General features: G+C 50.4%; 1 protein-coding gene across 2 annotated transcripts in view; it reads right to left on the bottom strand.

The window, feature by feature from the left end:
- TBC1D9B (TBC1 domain family member 9B) overlaps window positions 1-22,050 on the bottom strand; it is a 47,194-nt gene extending 25,144 nt beyond the window's left edge. Inside the window, exons 1-7 of one of the 2 annotated variants that reach the window (XM_043585374.1) lie at window positions 21,849-22,050; window positions 18,361-18,471; window positions 12,718-12,836; window positions 9,714-9,942; window positions 8,564-8,822; window positions 7,280-7,487; window positions 4,177-4,389 (exon numbers count right to left, since the gene is read on the bottom strand). In XM_043585374.1, the coding sequence (XP_043441309.1) occupies window positions 4,177-4,389; window positions 7,280-7,487; window positions 8,564-8,822; window positions 9,714-9,942; window positions 12,718-12,836; window positions 18,361-18,471; window positions 21,849-21,966 (1,257 nt within the window). In that variant the 5' untranslated portion in view covers window positions 21,967-22,050. The remainder of the gene's footprint in view (window positions 1-4,176; window positions 4,390-7,279; window positions 7,488-8,563; window positions 8,823-9,713; window positions 9,943-12,717; window positions 12,837-18,360; window positions 18,472-21,848) is intronic. The other variant, XM_043585366.1, reaches the window with a different exon arrangement.
- Window positions 22,051-23,808: the final 1,758 nt, after the last annotated feature.

Here is a 23,808-nt window from a genome sequence, read left to right as displayed (position 1 = left end):
AGGGGGATAGGGAGTGAGTGTTTCAGTTCTGCAAGACGGAAAGAGTTGATGGACAGATGGGGGTGGTGGTGATGGTTACACAAGATGTGAATGTACTTCACACCACTAAACTGTACACTTAAAAATGGTTAAGATGGTGGGGTGCCTGGGTGTCTCAATCAGTTAAACGTCCAACTTCAGCTCAGGTCATGATCTCACAGTTCGTGAGTTCAAGCCCCAAGTCAGGTTCTGCAGTGACAGCTTGGAGCCTGATTGGGATTCTTTGTCTCCCCCTCTCTCTGCCCCTCCCCCACTCACACTATCTTTGTCTCTCTCAAAATAAATAAATAAACTTAAAAAAATGGGTAAGGGGCGCCAGGGTGGCTCAGTCGGTTAAGTGGCCAACTTTGGCTCAGGTCATGATCTCACAGTTCACAAGTTCAAGCCCCATGTCAGGCTCTGTGTGGACAGCTTGGAGTCTGGAGTTTGCTTTGGATTCTGTGTCTCCCTCTCTCTCTGCCCCTCCCCGGCTTGTGCTCTCTCTCTCAAAATAAACATTAAAAATTTTTTTTAAAAAAATGGTTAACATGGTGATTTTTAGGTGATGTGTCTTTTACCACAATTGAAAAACAAAAAAGTACACCCTGAATTTGACCACCTCTTACCAGCTCCACTGCTATCTCCCTCGACCATGGCTCTATTGTCCCACGTCCTGACTACTGTAACAGCCTTCCAACTCCGCTTCTGTTTTCGCCACTCTCTAGTCCAGCACTGTCCAGGAGACACAGAATGAGAGCAGCGTGGGTAATTTAACACAGTCTAGGAGCCATATTAAAAAGCGTGAGAGAAATTGGTGAGATAAGTGTTAGCAACATATTTTATTTGATCCAATATAGCCAATATATGATTATTCCAACACAGAATTCATAGAAAAGGTTACTGAGATCTCTTTTCATTGCAAATCTTCAACCTCTGGTGTCTAGTTTATGCTCATGGCACGTTTGGATTTGGACTAGCCGCATTTTAAGGGCTCAAGAGCCACGTGTGGCTTCTGTACTGAGGAGCTGCACCTCTAACCTGTTCCCAACACAAGGCGCCACAGTAGTTCTGTGAAAGCATGCACAGATTGTGTCGCTCCTCTGGTCAGAACGTGCTGACAGCTTCCCGTATTACTGAGTCAATGCTAACGTGCTTACAAGGTCTACAGGCTTCCATGCTCTGGCTTCCTGCCTCCTCTCTAACCTCACTTTCCACACTGGTCTTCGCTTGTCTCTGCAGCCTGTGCCAAGCTCAATCCCACTTCCGGGTCTTTGCACCTGCTATGTCCTCTGCCTCCAACACTCTTTCCCCAGATACTTCATGGCTTGTTCCCTTCTTTCAAGCTTCTGCTTAAATGCCATGTGATTGGAGCCCCTCCTTTGTTTGCTTATTGTCTGTTTCTCTCACTAGAATATGAACTCTGTCTAATCTGTTCACTGCTCTATTCCCAGTGCATAGAATAGCACCTGGCACCTGATAGAAATGCAATAAAAATGTGTTGGGTGAATGATGACCATTTAGAAGGGGCCAGGGGCCTGTGCTTACTCTGGCCCGGCAGCCCTGTCCTTTGTGGTGCTGGGCCTCATGAAGGCAGCTCAACATGCTTGCTCATGTCCCTTTGCATTCAACCTAAACTTACTCTTCCCTTGAAATCCCAGATCAAGCCCAGCTTCCTCTAAGAAACCTTTCTGAATGTTTCTAATGAACAGGTTCTGTCTGGCCCCTTCCCATGCATTCCTTACCTGCTTAATAACTTACTGAGCATTGATTACAGGGGTGGAAAATTTAAAGGTCTCTGTGGGCCAGACCAGGTGGGGGCTCTAGGGAGCTGAAGGCCATGTGCTACCTCTTGGCTCCAATGCCACCTGGTGGGAATGTGAGCGCTGTCACACCAGGGCCGCAGATTTTTCCAGAGAAGCCAAATATGTGGATTTTTATATGGACTCTTCTAGTCTTGACGTGTTTTTACAAACTCAGATTGACCCACAGCACACACATCTTGTCATACCAGGAAGCAGGCAAAAATGACCAGGGTTGTGTCAAAAGGGCGCAAATGTGAACCTCAGTGGGCTCTCTCTGGTCACAGATGGACTGAGGATAATAACTGTCATGGATTGAAACATATCAAGGCGCCCAAATCTGTAAGTTCACAATTACACTACAAAATAGACATAACAAATGACATGATCACATCTGGAGGATGCTAGGGAACTGACTCATCATTTGAAAAACTAGTGAATAAAAAAAAGGAAGGCTACAAGGTTTACTCTGCCTTTCCTATGCGAACTGTGCCTCAGGTAACTAGGTAGTTGATGAGGGGGCTCCTCTCAATATGGAAGTATTCCAGCTAATAAACAGAAGGAATGGTAGTAGTAGAGTGCCACCATCTTGCAATCCCTGATGAGTTACCAGATCTATACAGGGCTCGACAGTGACTGATAATGGCACATAACACAATGACCAGGTATTAATATAGCTCTTGGTGGAAGTATGTAGCTCCTCAATCACCCCACGTACAAGTAGATCTGCCCCCTTAACACACAAACAACTGAACCTGAATCTGATCTGGATCTCACTATCCAACTACCAACTGACAGAAAATAAGGGACAAAGGGACACATCAGAAAAAGCACAAATGACCCAATTCCTTCAACAAAACACTGCAAGAAAAATGAGAGAGCAGAAGTCTACAGATAAAAAGGAATTTAAGAGACGTATCAATTGATCGCATGTGACCTGTCTGTACTTCAACGCAAACGATCGAATAGTAAAAAGTTTGGGGAAACGTGAATACAAATGCAGTTGACCACTGAGCAACACGAGTTCCAACTGCACGGCCTCACTCACACACGGATCTTTTGGATAAATACAGTATTGTAAATGTATTCTCCTTTCCTTATGATCCTCCTCGTCTTCCTCTTTTTTTTTTTTTTTTTAAAGGTTTTACTTTTAAATAATCTCTATCCCAACGTGGGGCTCAAACTCACAACCCTGAGATCAAATTGCATGCTCCAACAACTGGGCCAGCCAGGCGCCCCTCCTTATGATCTTAATGACACTTTCTTTTCTCTTACGTTATTGTAAAAATGCAGTATATAATACATATATCGATAACATACAAAGCATATGTTAATCAACTGTTTATGTTATTTGTAAGGCATCCAGTCAACAATAGGCTGTTAGTAGTTAAGTTTTTGAGGAGTCAAAGGTTATACGTGGATTTCTGACTGTGTGAGGGGTCGATGCCCCTAACGTTTGCATTGTTCAAGGTTCAACTGTCTTTGTTTTTTTTTTTATGTTTATTTATTTTCAAGAGAGTGCCAGAGAGAGAGAGACGGGGACAGAGGATCCGAAGCAGGCTCTGCACTGACAGCAGTGAGCCTGATATGGGGCCTGACCCCACGGACCGTGAGATCATGACCTGAGACGAAGTTGGGACACTCAACCAACTGAGCAACTCAGGCGCCCCTCAACTGTCTTTGATATTAAGGAATTATTGTTAATTTTGTTGGTGTAATAATGATATTGAAGGTAAGTCTTTAAAAAGGAGGCCTTGGGCACCTGGGTGGCTCAGTTGGTTAAGCACCTGACTCTTGATTTTGGCTCAGGTCATGATCTCATGGTTTGTGAGTTTGAGCCCCACATCATGACAGCATGGCACCTGCTTGGGATTCTCTCTTTCCCCCACTCTCTGCCTCTCCCCCACTCGCAATCTCTCTCAAAATAAATAAACTTAAAAAAATAAAAATAGATGAAAAGGAGGTCTCTCCCTGTAAAATCCCTGAAAGATTGACAGAAGAAATACCAGTAAATAAACCCATGCTGGATAGGCCTTGATAGTGTAGCAAAAGTTCCTCACAGATGGAAATGAGGTTGGCTGGTCAAGCCAGGGAAGGTTTCTTATGTGGAATGGGACTTGGCGCAGACAGGTGAGGCTCAGAGGACTGGGGGGTGTGGTGGGGTGCAGAGAGGCCTGTGAGGTCAGGCAGTGTGTGGCTGGGATACCGGGATGGGTGCTAGATTAGGCTCTCCATCCTGCACCCAGAGGGTGCCCTCCCCACCTGAGGCCACAACAGGCACCATAAGATCAGACTCCAGCATGGAGGCCCTGGTCCTGGCCCCGATCCCCACCTCACGGCTCCCAAGGGGCCCTCTTACCTCTGGGGCCGGCTCCATGGTGCTGGCTTTTCTTCCCACTCCACTGCCGCCCGGCTGCTTGGATGGCATCTTCTGGAGAAAGTCAGAGATCCTCTGAACTAAAAAATCACGGTCTTTCAGGTTGGCGAACAAGAAGGTCATTTTACTCTTGGTGCTAATGGACAGAGGACTGGGCAGGACACTGGAGCTGTCAGCTTTTTCAACAATAGTCACCTGAGAAGGCAAAAAAAAACACAAAACCCCAACCTATTAGGCAGCTGTGTCTTGGGACAGAAAGCTGAACAGTTTTGTACGTCTGAGACACAGCGGCCTCACATAGTTCTCTCCTGGCCAGGGCGCTGTGAGGGGTCAGGGGAACTCTCTGGGCCCCACTGCATCCATATGTGCACTCTGCTGCTTGCTAACATGTGACTCTGAGCAAGTTACGTGCACATCTAAGCCTTGTTTCCCCCAGTTGATGCGGACGTGAGCATATCAGCCTTGCAGGGCTGTCATGAGAATGATGATGCAGAATGAAAGGTGCTCAGCCCAGCTGCTGGTCCATTTGACTTCCCAAAGATGTCCGGTTACTCTCTTACTCTAAAGCACAGTGAGTGGCCCTGCTTGCACTTGCTGACAGTGTGTCCTGGGTCCAGCTCTGACCTTGAGGCGTGTGGACAGAGCATCACAGGTGTGGAAGGTACAAAAAGGACTTTGAAGGGATGCCTCTGCAGAGCCTGCAGCCCAGGGGCTGGACTATGGACATGTAGGTGAAGCATAGTTCTCACAGGTGAGTAGGGACCAAAGGGTGAGCTAGGACTCCATCAGGCTGCTTCGTGCCGAAGGCACCTCCAGGGAGGTACAGGGAGGTAGCAACTGAGGTTGAGAACTGGTAGAGCCAGGGGAGGAACTGGGGCAGACATCAGGGCAGAATTCCCAGCGAACACCCTGAGGAAGGGATGGGACCAGCTTGACAAACAAGGAAAGGCTGGAGAAGCTGGGGCAAGAGTGAGGACGAGAGGGATGTGTGAGTGTGTATTATGTGTGCATGTGTATGTATGTGTGCAAATGTACGTGTAGGAGTGCACACGTGTTATGGTGTGTATTTATGTATGTATGTATGTGTAGGTATGTGCATGAATGCATATAGGGGTGGTAATGTGTACATGTATCTACATGCGTGCAAGATGTGTGTGAGCGTGTGCGTGTGTGTGGTATATGTGCAGATGCATGTGGGTGTGTGTATGGTGTGTGTATATGTGGATAAGTATGTGTGCAGATGCATATGAGTGTGTGTTTGTGTGTGTAAGCACATCTGCATGCATGTAAGCTAAGACCTAAAAAGGAGTGAATGGTTCACTAAAGGTCCACAGGTCACAGCAGTCAGCTGGGGACTCTTCTAATCACAGGAAATGCTGGACAAGCCGGGGCAGGGCACTGACATGCTGTGGGAGGAGGGGACTAATGGGGTTCAGTGCAGGCAGCACCCTCCTGAGGAGGTGGCTGTGGAGAGGAAGGGACGTGCTATGGTTGGGATGCGGGAACAAGGCCAGGTCAGGAGCAAGGATGGCTCCTGCTTCTGAGCTGAGCAGACGGACGGACGGACGGAATGCTGCTTCCCAAGGCTGCAACAGGAAGAGCATGTTTGGAGGGTGGGTGTAGAGTCAAGAGCCTACTGGGTGTGGGCACACAGCATGCTCTGAGTGGAAGGCCCTGTGAAGTGCCCTGGTGGGTGCAAGGAGGATCATCAGCACCAGGCCGGGTCTGTCCAGACTAGCTGCGGGGCCAGTCCCATCCCAAGAGCCCCAGACAGTCTGCCCCCGCCTCAGCCAGAGCTCTCTGCCATCAGAAATGGCAGGATCAGGGGTGTCTGGGTGGCTCAGTTAATAGACCAATTCTCAGTTTCGGCTCAGGTCATGATTTCATAGCTCATGAGTTTGAGGCCCACCTCAGGCTCTGCACTGACAGTGTGGAACCTGCTTGGGATTCTGTTTCTCTTTCAAAATAAAAAGTAAAACTTAAAAAAGAAAAAAAAGGTAGGATCATCAGGAGAAATAGAGCTGAGGCCTAAGGAGACCTCTGCACCCACCCTAGGTCTCAGGGCCAGGTCAGCACAGCGCCCAGGATAGACTCACGGGCCCAGTGCAAAAAGGGAACATGGGGTTAGGGGCTACCTGAGCCTTGAGCTTCTGGGTCTGTGGCTCTTTTGAGTCCTTTGCCTCTGACTTCCCTTGGAGAAACGAGGCAGCACATAGAACCCCCCACCCCTGCTCATAGCTGCACCTACAGTTTGAGTGCGTTGTACAAATGCAGGGAGGTATCACTGTTCTGGGTTTTAATAAAATCAAGATACTGTGATTTGGGTTATAACTGAAGAACCTTACTGGGCTTCATAGAGTTGAACAGCCCGCCTGTTCTGCTGGGCCATGAGGAAGAGGAGGCCTGGGAACCTGCTGTGACTGTGGGGTCAGTGCTTTCCATCTGGGCAGGGGCCCTCTCCCTCACTTTCTACACCCTTCACAGCAGCACAGAACAAATGGCCTTGCCTTCAAGGTCCCTGTGGAAGCCTAAGAGACCTGAGAAAAAACACTTCCGACAGGTGAGAGCTGTCCCGTCCCTGAAAGGTGAAAGCTGACCCTTATCTGTGACAGGTGAGAGCTGCCCCCATCCCTGACAGGTGACAGTGGACTTCCAGCCCTGCTGGAGCCAGAGTCACAGCCAAGGCAAGTGTTAGGAGAGGAACAGTGAGATGGCCTCCAAGAGTGACATGGTGGGGCTGGTGAGGGTCCAGAGTCCTCCAAGCCCAGCCAAGACAGGACTTTGTTCAAGTCCAACTGCAGGGCCAGGAAGGCAGGACTTGGGGACACTCACCTGCTGGACACCACTGGGATTTGACTGGAGAGGCACAGGACTTTCCTGAAGTTACCTCATGTCCCAGTGTGAGTGCTTCTGGCATGCCAAACCCCACCCTGCTCCCCAACAGTCAAGGGGATCCCTGAGGGAACCTGGCAGCTGGAGGGGCCTGGCCCCAGTGCAGGGGCTCAGGGAAGCTGCTGACTTGCTCTGTACCCTCTGCAGGCCCGCCACCAGATGTCGTGGAGCTGGCATGGCACTGGGGGCTCACCTCCCGGAGGGGTATGATGAGGTGGCATGCGTCCTCCTCTTTGCTGGCAAAGCAGATGTAGTTGCTGGAGATGAACATCTGGCCAGGGATGTGCAGTTTGTTGAACGGGGTCCACAGCGTACAGCCTGTGTGGCCATCCAGGCGCTCATCCCTGGGCAGCCGGAACGTGGCCCGGTAGCACTCGTTCTTGGCTCGGGCATCCAGGTCTCTGGGAAACCAAGGTGGGGTGGGAGGAAAGGAGATAAGAGTGAGGACACAATATGCCCGCAAGGGGACCTCAGAGCCTTGGTTTCCACACGGGATTGGGCTCTTTGGGGTCATGCCCCAGGGACCTTGGAATTCAATAAAACACACACAGCAGATGGCCATGTACCACGGGAGACATCTGCATGACCAGCAGAGGACATGTATGCAGCAAACAGTGTGCCTTTGGGCTGCAAGGGCTCTGGAGGACACCCACAGCTTGACAGGGCTTCACACGTTGCTTGCTCAGTGCTGAGGATGGACAGGGCCCCAGTGCCCGGGGGTTCCCCACACCTGCCCTGCATGCCTCTGCCCCAAGGCTGCTACTTCTGCCAGGGAACACCCAGCCCCACCCAAACACCCAGAGGAGGACTCCCCAAGATGCCCTGTTGATGAATGCAAGGGTATGCTCACTTATCTGATGGCCATGTGAAGTGGCCGCCTGGCACCCTGGTCCTGGCCCCTTTGGTGGCTCTTTCCTTGGAAATATCTTTCTCCTCAGTCCCCCGGGGGAGAGGGGGCTGCCAGCAGCCTGAGCAAGGCCTGGCAGGCATACCCTGATGGACAGTGTCAAGTCCTGGCCCTGCTTGTTTCCTTTCTGGAAGGTTCCAGCAGCAACCCCATCACTCACATATGGAGAGTGACATCCTTGGATGGACATGCTGGTCCTGAAGGTGTACCTCACGGTCTGGGCCAAGGCCATGGTCTCTGGGGGCAACCCAGGAAACAGCCAGGCGGGGATGAGGTCTTGGTACACAGGTATGAATCCGGGAACCCTTGAGCTCCCGGCCAGTCGTGCGGGTTTGCAGCTACAATTGAGGAACACAACGGTAGTGCTCCGGGGAGGAGGGCCAGCCATCATTACTGTCTACCAATCGCCAGCATACGAGCCCCTCCACCTCACAGGGCTTTGAGAAGTAACTCTTTGTGGTTAGTAGTAGCTATTTTTGGATGGCACCTCTGTGGACCTCATGGTGTCCTCCTGTCCCAAATACACCCCGAGAGGGGGGCGGGTCCCTCCCACCCCAGAGGGCCACTCACCGCTTCAGAGCCGAGATGTTCCTGTGTGGCCGGGAAGGCCGGGGCAGTGCCTTGTCCTCCAGGAAGCCCTCACTGTCCAGCAGCTGCCGCATGGCCAGGTTGGCCAGCTGCTCCATGAGCTTGAAGGTCTCACCGATGTTCAGGAACATGGAAAAGAAGAGCTCCTGGTCCCGGGTGTCCACACGGATGCTCTCGGGGAAGAGCAGTGTGGCATTCTTCTCCAGCCTTGTGACGTCTACCCATTGCACCACCAGGCTCACTGCATGCCCGCAGGACAGATACACCAGTGGGTCAGATGGGCCGGAGGGCTGGGCAGCACGTGCACCCACTGGGACAGCCGCTCCCCAGGGAATCACTGACTGTGTGTCCCCGAGGGAATCACTGACTGTGTGTCCCCCATGCCTGAGCCTGGTTGTGCTGGGACATGTGATCCACATGGAGGGACCGGCCCCAAGAATATCTGGGGTGACTATGTGTCCCACAAATGATTGAAGGGTAACACAGATGAACATGGGAAGTGAGCTGAGACCCTGGTCCAGAGAAGCCCACCTAGTGGGAGTGCGCTGACAGAGGGGACGTTGACCCCTGCCTGGTGAGGAGGTGGGAGGGGCGGGGTGGAGAGGGAAGAAGGGCAGGTGGAAGGGTGTGTCAGATGTGTGCCTGGTGGGACAAGGCCTTGCTGGGCTCAGGAGGGCTGAAGCCCTGGGAGCTCTTTCCTGGGGTGATGTAGCAGCAGAGGGCGCCAGCCTTGTGTCCGGAGGCAGGGAGGGTCCTGCAGCAACAAGGCACCCCATAACCCAGAGCCACTCAGGGATGGCAGGTGCCCTTGGATATTCCACTTAAAGGAGAGAAGGGAGCCCCCGTGCAGTCACTCTGTGAGGAACCACGTCGATGGATGGAGGTGGGATAGGGAGCCCCCAAGAGCCAGGTGCAGACCTAGCTCAAGTCTGGGCCTCCCTACCGAGAGCCAGTGAGGTGCACTGGGTTTCGGGGAGATCCTCTGGTGTGTGTGTGGGGACAGAGTATCTGGGGGCCGAGAGGAAGGAAGGCACTCAGGAACCTGAGAGATCTGGAGAGGTGGTGAGTTTTCTGGGGTGGAGAGGCAGTGGGGAGAGAAGCTGAGGATGACGGGCCTGCCTGCCGCACTCACCTTCCTTCCCCAGCAGGAACGAGTAGAAGCACAGGTGGTTGACGGTCAGGTAGAGCCAGCCCTGCCGGGGCACGCGACCTTTCCAGTAGCTGCAGGAGTAGTAGTTGACCAACTTCTCCCCCTCCGGCATCCCGAACTGTTTCCGCATCTTCAGCTCGGCCTCCTTGAACTTTCCGGGGTCCTCATCTCCCTGGGGCTGCAGGTTCTTGTTCTCTTCTGCGATGATGCCCTGGAGGAGGGCAAGGGAACTGACTCCTGGCCTGCCCAGGGGTTTCTGTGGCCCCAGGGAACCCAGGCAGTGGGACCCAGGACTCTCGTTCACTGGCCCCAGGGCCACAAGCATGGGAGGCCCAGTGGGCAAGGCTGGGGCACACGGTTGGACAGACAGACCCCAGGCAGATGCCCTCAACTCCCTGAGCGAATAATACTTCTAGCATGGCTGGCTTGAAGTAGTGACTTTAAAAATAAACATTTCTTCTTCTTTTTTTATTTTTTGAGAGAGAGAGAGAGCATGCGCATGTGTGCACGGGAACAGGGAGGGGGAGAATCCCAAGCAGGCTTGGTGCTGTCAGTGCAGAGCCCGATATGGGGGGGGGGGGGGGGGCTCAATCCCATGACCCTGGGATCATGACCTGAGCTGAAACCAAGAGTCAGACGGTCAACTGACTGAGCTACCCAGACACCCTTAAACTCCTGAATTGGTTGGCTTAAAGTTTTTTAGGGCATTTCTCTCTCCTTTTTAAAACTCTGCTTTTTTAGGGGCACCTGGATGGCTCAGTCGGTTGAGTGTCTGTCCAACTTTGGCTCAGGTCATGACCTCATGATTTGTGAGTTCAAGACTGCATTGGGCTCTGTGCTGACAGCTCAGAGCCTAGAGCCTGCTTTAGATTGTGTGTATGTGTGTGTGTGTGTGTGTCTGTGTGTGTGTGTGTATGTGCTGCTCCCCTACTCGTGCTGTCTCTCTCTTAAAAATAAACATTACAAAAAATAAAAAAAACCAACTCTGCTTTTTTATAGATGGTTCTCATATTTCATTCTTTTCATTGCTTATTTGAGGTTTCTAGCTTTGGTCCTGGATCCCTTTTGCCACAGGTTTATGTCTTAGCTGGTTTTCAGGAAGTGTTGCCTGTCTGCATTGTTCCTTTGTTTCCTATGCAGTTAACTTCTGCCCTTTGTGATTTCCTTCAAATTTCCTGATTTCTGGAGTCAGAAATGCTAACTTACTGAACTGGATGCCTGGCTCATTAGTTTCCACCTTTTCTTTTTCTTCTCATAAGATTTAAGGCTTCAGATGTTCTGTGTACTGTTTTTGCTGCAGTCCACAAATTCGGATATGCAGTAGTATTTTGACAATCATTCAGTTCTAAGTATTTTCTTTTTTAAAAAATTTCTTAAGTAGGCTCCATACCCAGTGTGAAGTCCAGTGTGGGGGCCTGAACTCACCACTCTGAGATCAAGACCTGAGCTGAGATGAAGAATCTGATGCTTAATCGGCTGAGCCACACAGGCACCCGAGTTCTAAATATTTTTTAATATGCATTTCTTCTTTAACCCATGAGTCATTAAGAAATTTTGTTCTGTTTTGTTGGTTAGTTTGTTTGGGTCTGGCATGGAGGAAACATTTAATAATGTTGCTGCTTCATCATCATCATCAATATTCTTATTTTTAAGCTTATTTATTTACTTTTGAGAGATACAGAGATAGCATGAGTTGGGAAGGGGCAGGGAGACAGGGAGGGAGAGAGAGAATCCCAAGCAGGCTCTGCACTGACAGCACAGAGTCCAATATAGGGCTCAAACCCACGAAGCTGAGAGATCATGATCTGAGATGAAACCAAGAGCTGGATACTTAGCCAACAAGAGCCACCCAGGTGCCTCCGTTATTATTATTAAGTTAAGCTCCACTCACAATGTAGAGCTTGAACTCACATCCCCAAGGGATCAAGAGTCGGGTGCTCTACCGACTGAGCCAGTCATTATTATTATTATTATTATTATTATTATTATTATTGCCCAGCTTGCTCATTAGGAGAATAGAGACTTGCCTCTGCCCTCCTTGCCTTTCTTCGTGCAGCTAGAAAGGCAATGCAGGTCTTACTCTGAACCCCAAAGCACACGGGGAAGAGCCGAGGAACTATTGGTGTCATCTGCCCAGGTCTGGAAAGTTCTGGCATAAAGAAGTCACAGGGCCTGCTCAAAGCAACTATGCACCGCGAAACTTTGACTCAGTAAGAACCCCCAAGAAATCTAACTGAAGGCAAAATAACTGAACAAAAAGAAGACACACATGAGCATGCACTTAGGTAGATGTTCCTTACAGTGTTAACTGTCCCCCTGGAAGAGGAAACAACCCAACTATCATTGCATCAATTTTTATGCATATTCCACTAAGTATAACATATATGACCTAACCAGTCCCCTGACATAAAGCGCTCAGTATGGTACTCCATAAATGCTACGCTAGCAAGAAGTACCGCTCTCATTTTGCAGAACAGATAGCAGCTGCTTCCCCTCCTACCATAGGCTGGAAGGTGCCGTTTCCAGTCTTTCTGCTGACAGTGCTGCAGAGTATGTGTTATTCTGCACGTATGACGACACCATATGGTAAATTCCAAGGAAGGGAATCACTGGGTCAGAGGGTGCACACATTTTTAAGTAGTGTTCGTTTTGTAAATGAGACATGCCTCCAACTATTCTATCACTTCCATCTTCTTCCTGTTATGGTGGCCAAGGCATTGGCCATGAGAGCTGCTCCTTTGTGGGGAATGGAAACTCCCAGCTAAGCTTGGTCAGACTCCTGCAGCTGGCCAGGAGAAGCAGGGACCTGTGTGGCAAGTTCAAATGCCCCTTTCAAGACTGAGAGAACGGGAGTCAACACTGCCTTCCATTTCTAGTAAACAGAGAGAAGACCTAACCACACTGTTTGGAGGTTAAATAAGATGATACAGGTGAACCTGCCAGCCCAGAGCAGGAGCAGGAGCCAGTGGTGGAAGTTGAACCTTACGTGTATCTTGCCCTTGACGAAGGTGGTGATATCTTCCTCATTGTCAAAGATGGACAGCGTCTGGAGTAAGTTATTTTCCAGCCATTCCCAGTGCTTTGTGATCTCTTTGCGGGAAGAACCTAGGGAAGGTTTGGTGGAGTAAAAAAGAGGAAAATCATTAAAATCACCAGGCCTTAACCATAAATTCAGAGACTAAAACAGATGACCTAATTTGCTATATCCAAAAGACTCCAATCTTCAGGCTGCTAACTCTTTTCCTACTTAAACTTTACATACAAGGGTGCCTGGGTGGGTCAGTCAGTTAAGTGCCCGACTTTGGCTTAAGTCATGATCTCGTGGGTCGTGAGTTCGAGCCCCACATTAGGCTCTGGGCTGACAGCTCAGAGACTGAAGCCTGCTTTGGATTCTGTGTCTCCCTCTCTCTCTGCCCTTCCCCTGTCCTCACTCTCTCTCTCTCTCTCTCAAAATTAAATAAACATTAAAAAAAACCACAACTTTACATACATTAACAGTAGTCATGAACACGAAAAATGGTTCAGGCAGAATTGTAGAGAGTCATGTGGAACATAAAGCCTCCATTTCCCCTAACACCAAGTAAGAGTCACCACTAGCTTCCTACATGCCCTTCCAGAAATAGTCTATAGATCTGCAGGTTTGCTTAGTTGTAAAGATTTCCCTTCCAGATAAAAGGACTTGATGTGGTCTTTGATATATAGGTGATTGACCAGACAGTCAGACTTTTAAGTGCCAGCAGTTTCAGGAGCATTCAGGTGTCCACAGATGGCAGCTGGATGGAGCTTCCTGTAGGACTCCAGGCCCCTGGCCAGCTGGTCTTCTGTGGGGCAAGCCAGAGGCTCTCACCTGCTCTCTCTGAAGCCAGAGGCACCCACCCAGGCCTTTGCCTGCAAGGTCCTCCTCACCATCCCTTTCACACCCAAGCCCTTCTCCTGCCCCCTCCTGACCCCTGCAGCTTCTGGCTAGTCCCCAGTTTCAGCCCGCCTAGGAGGTAGTCCCTTCTCTCCTCAGGGAAGGGTTCTGGAGGGCACAGCAGCTCCAGTGGTAATGGAAAAACTTAGGGCAGTTTTAATGCCGCTCCTGAAGGGTGGGGCAGCTGTTTTCTCTGCCCCCTCTCCCCAACTGAAGGAACTGGGAGGGGAAGCAAAGGGATGACAGGAGTCTCTGCCTGGCTTCCCCTACCTCTTTGGGATTTTGCCTGTGCCTGGCAGGGAATTTCACTCAAGAACTGTTTTCTTTCTCTTTTCTTTTTTTAAGATTTTAAATTTGATTTATTTGGAGAAAGAGAGAGGGGCACGTGTGCAAGCAGGGAAGGGTCAGAGAGGGAGGGAGAGAGAGAATCCCAAGCAGGCTCTGCACTGTTGGTGCAGCGCCTGACACGGGGCTCAAACTCATGAAACCGTGAGATCATGACCTGAGCTGAAACCAAGGGTTGGATGCTTAACTGACTGAGCCACCCAGGCGCCCCTCAGGAACTGTTTTCTGAACGAATGAACACCAGAAGAGTGAAAGCCCTGCATCCTTCTCAGCTGATCAGTTTATGGACTGTGAGTGCCCGTGGTAAGGCCCACAGATTAAGCATGGAGGGAGCCTGAGTAAAGACCCAAGTCCAATTTTTGCTGGGTGCCTGATTCTCTGCCACCCCATCCTTCCCTACCTATCAACAACCTTCCACCAGCTGAAGACTCAATCCTGACCCTGCCCTGGCCAGGCCAAGTTGGTCCCTACCATCAGCTCTGTCCCAGGCATCTCGCTCACTGCTCTGGGACATGTCACAACCCAGCTGGTCTTGGTTAAGGTTGATTGTTCCTTTACATTTACCCAAGGAGTTCACTACTCTAGCAATCAATACTGAGTTAAGACCCTTCCCCCCTCCCGTGGGCCAGTGTGAAGATGCCCACGTGAAGGCAATTAAACCCAGATTCATACAACTGTCAGTGAGTCACAACAGACAATCAAAATTACAGGCATAATTCCACCCACAATTTCCTTCTTCTCCCCCCATTTTTCCTTTGGACTTCTTTTATGGCCTCCTTTCCCTGGTGCACAGAGGCCAAGGTCTTGTTGGTAGAAGGGATTTCTCTTTCTCTCTCTCTCTCTTTTTGCCAAGAACCTGCATTTGAATTTGGAAGTTAAATTTGCAAGTGATACAGCTCTAGAGTCATTGTCTTTCATGCACACATTCCTGGCAACCTCAAACAGAAGAAATCTTGTCCACACTGTCCACTGTGTGAATCTGTCTGCACTTTGAGTATAAATATTTACCTATGTGCATTCAAAAGAATTATCAGTTAGAAGTAACTCAATCTTCCCTTAGCACTAAGTAAACACAAACTATGCCATCTTTATGTTAGGTTCAGAGAATAAAAAAGATAGCTAATCATTATTAAGTGCTACTTCTGTTTTCAGAACTTCTCATGGAATATCTTACTTTCTTCTTAGAGAACCTTGGAGACAGTACCATTATTTTTGTTTTATAGGATGGAGGTGAGGCACAGAGAGGTTAAGTGAGTTGCCCAGTGTCACACAGCTGAGATGTGACCAAACCATGGTCCTAGCCCAGGCTGACTGGTTGCTCAGACTCTACCCTTGCCCTTAGGGAGCTGCCAGTCTAGGGTGAGAGCCAGTGAGCCCTTAGTGTAAAAGTGCTGGTAAAAGTACCCCAAACATGGTGAGTCTGGAGTAGCAAGAAGGAAAAAGTGGATACCTGGGTCTGGGGAATCTGGTTTTCCATAGGAGCTGACACTGGGCGGGTTCTCAACAGAGTGCAAGGTTAGGTGGATGTGGGGGGGACACTACACATTGGCCAGGACAGGTGTGTCTGGTCTGGCTGAAGGCCAGTTGTGAGATGAGGGAAGGACAGAAATGGAGGCAGGCTGGCCCCAAAAGTCCTTTAATGGAAAGCGAAGGAGTCAGGATTCACTGGGCAGGTGTCAGCATGACCGTGTCTGGTTTTGCAGAGCTGAAGGGGAAGGAGGGAGGCACAGCAGAGGTCAGGGCAGGCTTGGGGGGTGTGGTAGAAGCAGGAGTAGGTCAGTGTGTGGCCTGAGGCTAAAGACTAAGGCTCCCTAGCACCAGGCCCTGCTAGTTCCCACACTGCCACAAGCATGGCCTTCCTCTCACTGCCATGGATTGTCTCTTCCTCATCTGCTGAGAAGGAACATTGCTGAGACAAGGGAAAATCTCAAGGGCCCATTTTATTAAAAAAAATTAAAAAAAATTTTTTTTTCTTAACATTTATTTATTTTTGAGACAGACAGAGACAGAGCATGAACAGGGGAGGATCAGAGAGAGAGAGGGAGACACAGAATGTGAAACAGGCTCCAGGCTCTGAGCTGTCAGCACAGAGACTGACGTGGGGCTCCGACTCATAAACTGAGAGATCATGACCTGAGCCGAAGTTGGACGCTTAACTGACTGGGCCAACCAGGGGCCCAAAGGACCCATTTCATTTCTTTATTTTAAAGTTTTATTTATTTAAAGTTTTATTTATTTGAAAGAGAGAGAGAGAGAGAGGGGGGGGGGGAGGGGCAGACAGAGGGAGAGAAAATCCCAGTCAGGCTCTGTATCCTCAAAACAGAGACCGATTCAGGGCTCAAACCCACCAACTGTGAGATCATGACCTGAGCTGAAATCAAGAGTCAGATGCTTAACCAATTGAGCCACCCAGTGGCCTCCACAAAGGCCCATTTTAGAGTAACGTGTCTCCTTGCAGCTCAGGCACAGGATAACCTCCCTGGGTCCCACCCCATAGGAAGCCCCTCTCTCAGGCAGACTCTGGAACCAGGAGAGCAGGGGTCCCAATTCACCCCCACCTGGCCTTGGGCAATCCCAGACTTTGAAGCCTTTGTTGATTCCTACACAGGGGAAAGGGCACCTCTGTTCAGGTGCCAGGGAGGAAGATGACTTTGGAAGAAGGGGTCTCAGCTGTGAACACTCTTATCCTTTCTCAGGCCTCCTATCCCTCGCTGTGCCACAGTTTCCTCATCTTCAAAATACAGGGAAAAAAAAACTCACAAAAAACAAAGTTTCACCTTCTCGAGTTTTCGGGAGGTTCACATAAGTGCCTGGCCTGCTGCATGTGCTGTCTGAGTGCTGGCTGTGACCGTTAATGTATCCCAGTGACCTCAGCTGGGTTGGTACCCACTGAAAGAGGACCTCCTCCCAGACTCTAGGGAGGGCTGAGCGTGTCTCCTCCCAGGTGGATGACTACTGCCGGTCCCATTATTTACAGCAGCTACTTCTGTAAAGTCTCATGAACAATACTGACCCCAGGGGAGCTACAGGGAAGGCTAAGCTCCTGTAAACCTGTGGTCGCAACATTTTCATCAACCGATCAATACATGACTTTGTTTTATGTGGCTCTCTGATTAAAGGCACCCTATTTAATATATATTAATTCCCTAACGTGGAACTCATGGCTAGCAGCTCTGTCTGTAACACATGCCTGAATGAAGCTTCTCTAACACACCTACTTTCTCTATGAGGCACATCACACTTTTTGTGCTTAGGAACCCAGCCAGCACCTTGGCATTACATTTGGGTCCACTTTATTTATTTGTATTTTATTTATTCAAACAATTTTTTATGTTTATTAATTTTTGAGAGAGAGACAGAGAGAGAGAGACAGAGCACGAGCAGGGAGAGAAAGGGAGACACAGAATCTGAAGCAGGCTCCAGGCTCCGAGCTGTCAGCACAGAGCCCGATGCGGGGCTCGAACCCACAAACTGAGATCATGACTTGAGCTGAAGTTGGACACTTCACTGTCTGAGCCACCCAGGCACCCCAATTTATTTACTTTTAAAGTTTATTTATTTTGAGCGAGAGAGCACACCCATGCAGGGGAGGGGCAGTGAGAGAGGGAGAAAGAGAGAATCCCAAGCAGGGCTTGATCCCAGGAACTGTGAGATCATGATCGGAGCAGAAAGCAAGAGTTGATGCTCAACCAAAGAGCCACCCAGGTGTCCCAGGGGGCCATTTGAAACAAAGTCACCAACAAACAACACAAAAAAGCCCAAAGTATGGTGCTTAGACTACAGAAAGGATACTCGTTTACAGTTTGACAGCTGACACAAGAAGATAGAAAGATGGGGGTGCCCGGGTGACTCAGTCGGTTGGGTGTCCGACTTCAGCTCAGGTCATGATCTCGCAGTTGATGAGTTCGAGCCCCGAGTCGGGCTCTGTGCTGACAGCTCAGAGCCTGGAGCCTGCTTCAGATTCTGTGTCTCCCCCTCTCTGCCCCTTCCCCACTCATGCTCTGTCTTTCTCTCTCAAAAATGAATACACGTTAAAAAAAATTAAAAAAAAAGAAAGATGGCTTGTTCTTGTTCCCCCTCAGCAGGCAACCTGTGTGTTGGGTAACTCCAATTTTTCACTGCTCCGCACATGCACGTTCCCACCAATGTCCACAATCTCAAAGCACTACAGGGCACCTGTGAACCTCTGAGCTGCCTTCCTAAGCTGGACGCAGGCCTGGGCTGTGTGGTCTGAACGAAGGGTAGCACCAGGTTCTCTGGAGGCAATATCCAGTCCAGGAATGCAGGCTGGGTCCCCTCCCTGCTGGGGGGCCAACCTTGCTCATCTAGGGCAGGCCCTGTCCAGCATCCCTTGTGATTCAAGGCACCTACCACATGCCACTGTCCAGTAGACCTGGGAGTCCTGGGTCTGGTGCAGGATTCGATAAGGGGCCACGCGGGCACTGGAGTCCAACACCACGTCCAGGGTGCCCACAAGAAGACCTGGGAGCAGGGCAGAGAGTGAGGGTGAGGGAGAGCCACACCGGCAGCCGAGCCCGGAGGCAGCCAGAACAGTAGCACTGCCCTCAATGCCATGAGGCGATGACAGGTCTGGCATCACCCTCGTCCACCAAATAACTTCTTTTTCCTCAAAGGCCTTCAGCTGTACCTGATCCCTATCAAAAACTCCCCTCCCACTTCTTCCTGGAAGCTTCTGCTTATTCTCCTGACTCACAAATGCTTGCAGGCAGGGGCAGACTCAGGATTTAAGGGGCCCTTTTTATGAGCTTAAACAATTCTGGGGGCCCTCTTTAGGAAAAATACAAAATTAGGTTTGAAAACAAGCATTTCTTTAGAACGAGAAAGGACAAGTCTCAAATTAAAAACAAAAACAATACCATGGATATCACAAAATCCAGGCAAAAAGTACAATGTGTTTTATTAACTGCCAGACACATCTCATTAAGATACATTTTTGTTTTTGCCCTGACATTTTTGGCCATGTACTCTGATGGCTTTTTCAAATATAAGACAATGACTTTGTAATATTACTTTCCATTATCAACAACAGGAAGATAATGTAGTCTTTCCTCTGCCAAGTAATCACATTTTTATTCTGGAAAGTTTAAGGAGGTTCCTTGTGGCTTCAGAAGTCATGACTGAAGAAGACATGGCAATTTTTAGAACTGTCCAATTTGGGAAAACACTGATCTAGTTGTTTCCATCTCTGAACTGAAGCATTTTAGGACATTTCAAATTTCCCTTTTCATCACATATATCCTTTATCAATGTTGCTGTTTCCCTGACAAATTAGAAGAAATGCCTTTGACCCGTGTTTGATTCACTTCTCTTTGTTAAATTGAATTATTAAGCTATCTGAAAATCTGTTCACTGTTCTTATTTGGAATTTATTTTTTCCTTTTCATGAAGTGCTGTTTTTGGTATGATCTGGAAATATTCTGTTACCATTTTCCTGTTGATGTCAGAATGATTTTATTAACTCGACTTTAACACTTTTGGGTCATATTCCATTTTTAACTATTTTTTTCCCTCCTAAATCTTAACAAATAAAATTACTGATTACAAAAGAAGATACTCATCACCCACATCCAATTTAGGAGTCTGGAATCTCTCGCTTGTTTTATTGAAATGTTCTAAACCACCTCTCTAAATTGCAGTTAAATTGGCATATTAAAACTTCATCAGGATTTGGAATAAACTTTTTTTTCCCCATGGTTTCTGTTGGGGTTTCTCTTTGGGTCTTGGAGATTTTATTTTAATCCTTATACTGTTGGCATATCCTTGTTTCAAGACCTGAAAGCTTTTTCATGGGCAGAACATCTCGTCACACTCAGACTCTTCAATGAGGAATCCAGGCTAGCATGTTTTTTTTTTTTTTTAATGTTTATTTATTTTTGAGAGGGAGAGAGTGAGCAGGGGAGGGGCAGAGAGAGAGAGGGACAGAGGATCTGAAGTGGGCTCTGCACTGACAGCAGAGAGCCAGACGTGGGGCTTGAACCCACAAACCATGAGATCATGACCCGAGCTGAAGTCGGATGCTTAACTGACTGAGCCACCCAGGCGCCCCAGGGCTGGCATCTGTTTTTAAAGGCCAGCCTGAACAAAACCACATCGCTGTTCCTCCCTTGGAGATACAGGGTTCAGGAAGCCAGGATGTCTATGATGGCACAAGGAAGGCCATGGCAGAGGCCACGGCAGGACTCATCACACCTAGCTGAACAGGGAGCTGAAGGAGTGGTTCCTGGTTGGGGGGTGGACACACTCTGTGGGGGGGGGGGCACAGAGACAGGAGTGAAGTGGAAAGCACCTTCTGTGCCCAGGAAGGCGGAGCACAGAGGGTCCCACCCACCCTCTGAGATGATCTTTAGATGCACAGAGCACAGAACGAGTGCTGGAAGCACACTGGTGCTACACAAGGTACTGAGCACCATGTCTGGCTTTCCTAAATGGGCTTTTGAGGTTGACCACTGTTCAGACTCTCCAGAGGAGCTGCTGTCTAACATCCACTGAACATCCTAGTCTAGGACACAGGTCCAGCACTGGCTCCTGTGATTGTTGAGGCTGCTGGGAGGCAGCTTAGGCACTGAAGGGAACACAGTTTTCTTAGGAAGGCACAGTCCGGGAGCCTGAGATGGCTCAGTTAAGGGTCTGACTTCGGCTCAGGTCATGATGTCACAGTTCGTGAGTTTGAGCCCCGCATCAGGCTCTGTCATAATGGAGCCTGCTTCCAATCCTCTGTTTACCTCTCTCTCTGCCCTTCCCATGCTCGAGCATGTGTGTGCGCACTCTCTCTCTCAAAATAAGTAAACATTAAGAAAAAAAAAAAAAGAACGGTACAGTCTCTTCCACATTAGGAGGTATGGCCAGGAAAAGTGGCAGAGAAGGTCTGTGGGAAACTCCTAGCTGCATCTCGCACGACTATTCGCTGCTAATGTTTAAAATCACAATGTTTCACAGAAATTTCTGTTGATAACCGTAAGATCTGGCAACAATGGGCCTGCAGTCTGGTATGGCAACAAAGGGCCACCTGGAAGCATAGACACTGAGCCTGCCCCAGCTCTGCACTGGTAGTGTCCACACAGGCTTGGAGCATGAGGGACCTCGGACAACCTGCAGAGAGAGGGAAGGCCCAGGGCACTGTCTCTGGATCCCACGTGCCACACAACTCCTGGAGGTGCCTGCCCACCATTAGCGGTGCTGCCCAGATGGACAAAGGGGCACCTTGGCTGGCTCGCCAGAACAGCCTACACTGGTAATTAGGCAAAGCCTCCGTCTGCGGCTCCAGGGCACCACCAAGCAAGAAAGGTGGACAAAAAGCTGGAGGGATGGGGGCTGAGGCCAGCAGCAGCTCGGGGGGGCTTCTGATCTCACTAAAAGGGCAAATCTGGGCGGAAGGAAAGACGCAAAAGAAAACGTGTGCTTGTGTCACTTGGCGCCTCTGACGTCCTGGGGGAAACTGAGGCAGACGCAGAGGACCAGGAGATGTCGCTGACTTTCAGCTGTGAAATCTCACTCCAGGAGGCTGCACACGCCTGGGCTAAGCCCCGGGAAGCTCACGGACACCGCGATCGGCCAGAGGCCGCTGCCAGCCTTCGCCTGACCTCCCGGGGTTGGCTGAAGTCGCCGACCAGCCTCCCAACGCCAGCCCCTTTGCCTTTCCCCCGTCCTAGGCCCGTCCTCACCGCGCGCCCCCCGCCCCCGGGCCCCGTCCCCACCTCCCGCCCCGGACACCCTCTTCGCCTTCCTGACCCCCCGCCCTCCCCTCGCGCGCCCGCCCCGGCCCGGCCCCCGCCGCCGGCGCGCCCTCCCCGCCCGGCCCGCGGCCGCGTCCATAGGCCCGGCCGCCGCGCGCCTCTCACCCGTGAGGCCGCCGCCCTTGCCGTGGCCGCGGCGCCGCTGCAGCACGAAGAAGGGGTTGGCCCGCTCCGTCACCCAAAGCGCGTTGGCCACCAGCACCTCCTCCGGGCCCAACCACATCGTGGGACCGCTCGCACCGGGCCGAGGCCGGCCAGGCGGAAGCGCCGCCGCCGTCGCCGCCGCGCCGGAGCCGAGCGGGCGGGGCGGGGCGGGGCGGGCGGGCTGACCGGGCGGCGCCCCCTGGCGGGCGCGCGGACCAGCAAACGCCGGCTCGGGGCCCGCGGGGCGCGCGCGTCTCCCCGGGCCCCGCCCCGCCCCACTGCCCCCGGCCTCCCGCCGCAGGCCGGCCTGACCCGGCCGGGTCCGCCTCCCTCTCGCCCAAGTCCCGGCACTGTAGTCTCATCTAAGGAGCGACAGCCCAGCCCCGGGGCCATGGGCTTCTGGCCAGAATGGCCGAGTGCACAGGCCAAAGGAACTGGTCGCGCAGAGAGCCGGGGCCCTGGCGTTCTGTGAAAACCTGTCCAGGGTTTGTGGGGGAAATGTAAAGAAATAGCATTTGCAAATACACGTCCGGCTAATTGTGCTGTGCACCCCAAGGCATATTAACTTTGCAAAGGGCTTCTGGAAGGGGTTAGACGATTGCCACCATTTTCAGAATTCGGACGCTGGGACCTAAGACTAGGAAAACCTCCAGGAGCTGAGGACGGGTTGTCAGGGAGCCTCGAAGCTGGCAGGGTACATAGAAATACGTGCAGTCCCCACACATGAGAGAGAGGGACCCTGGGGCTTGGTGGTCCAAGGGTCAGGACGGGGCTGGCCCTGGGACATTAGGGGTTTCTGCATAAGCATGGGTAGAGGATGTGGACCCCCTGCTTTCCCAGTGCTGGCCTGTAAGGGTCCACCCCCTCACAAACACCGACCCTTGTGAGTGAAAGAGGGAGCTGTTAATTATGTCTGGGGCAATCCAGAAGGTCCAGGTCCAGTTCGGTTGCAGGATCATGCTGCTGGCCTGAGCCCACCCAGGAACCGGCAGGCAGGCAAACCCATCGGGGCACTTTGGGATCATCTCGGGAGGCTTTAGCTGGTTGCCAATTGGGTTTCTGTCACCAGCATTCAGAAATCTAATATGATAGAAGGAAGTAAAATAGGCAGTTTTATGGTTGACAGTCAGAGTGATCAAAAGTCTTCTGAAGTATTGCTTGAGACCTTATCAAGGCGCAGAGGCCATTTTTCTTTAAGACCTTGTAAGTTTGAACTGATAATGTGCTCTCTGGGGAGTAATCTACCCTCAGGAATTTGGAGTACTTGTTAACACCTTAGGAGGAGATAAAGGGTTATTTTGTTCCTTCATGCCAGTGGTTCTCAAGCTTGAGCATACATCAGAATCACCTGAAAGGCTTGTTATAACACAGATTGGTGGGCCCTACCTCAGAGTGTTTGCATTTCTTTCTTTATTTAAAAAAATGTTTATTTTTGAGAGAGAGAGACAGAGACAGAGACAGAGTATGAGCAGGGGAGGAGCAGAGAGAGAGGGAGACAAAGAATCTGAAGCAGGCTCCAGGCTCTGAGCTGTCAGCACAGATCCCGATTCAGGGTCTCATGAACCGTAAGATCATGACCTGAGCCGAAGTCCGACCCTTAATTGAGCCACCCAGGCGCCCCAAAAGTCACCCTTTTAAAGTGCACAGTTTGGTGTTAGTACATTCACAAAGTTGTGCAATCATTACCACTAACTCCATCACTCCAGAAAGAAACTTCTTACGTATTAGAAACTTCTTACATATCACTCTCCATTCCCCAACCCCCTCCACCCCTGGCGACCACTAATCTATTTCTGTCACTCTGGGTTTGCCCATTGTGGATATTTCATATAAATGAACTCATACACTATGTGGCCTTTGTGTCTTGCTTCTTTCACTTACTGTCATGTGTTCAAGGTTCATGTTGTAGCATGTATCAGTA

This window comes from Prionailurus bengalensis, chromosome A1, assembly GCF_016509475.1.
Source record: "Prionailurus bengalensis isolate Pbe53 chromosome A1, Fcat_Pben_1.1_paternal_pri, whole genome shotgun sequence".
NCBI classification, from domain to species: domain Eukaryota; kingdom Metazoa; phylum Chordata; class Mammalia; order Carnivora; family Felidae; genus Prionailurus; species Prionailurus bengalensis.
The sequence above is the reverse complement of the archived record's forward strand: the minus strand, read 5'-3'. Positions and strand labels throughout refer to the sequence as shown.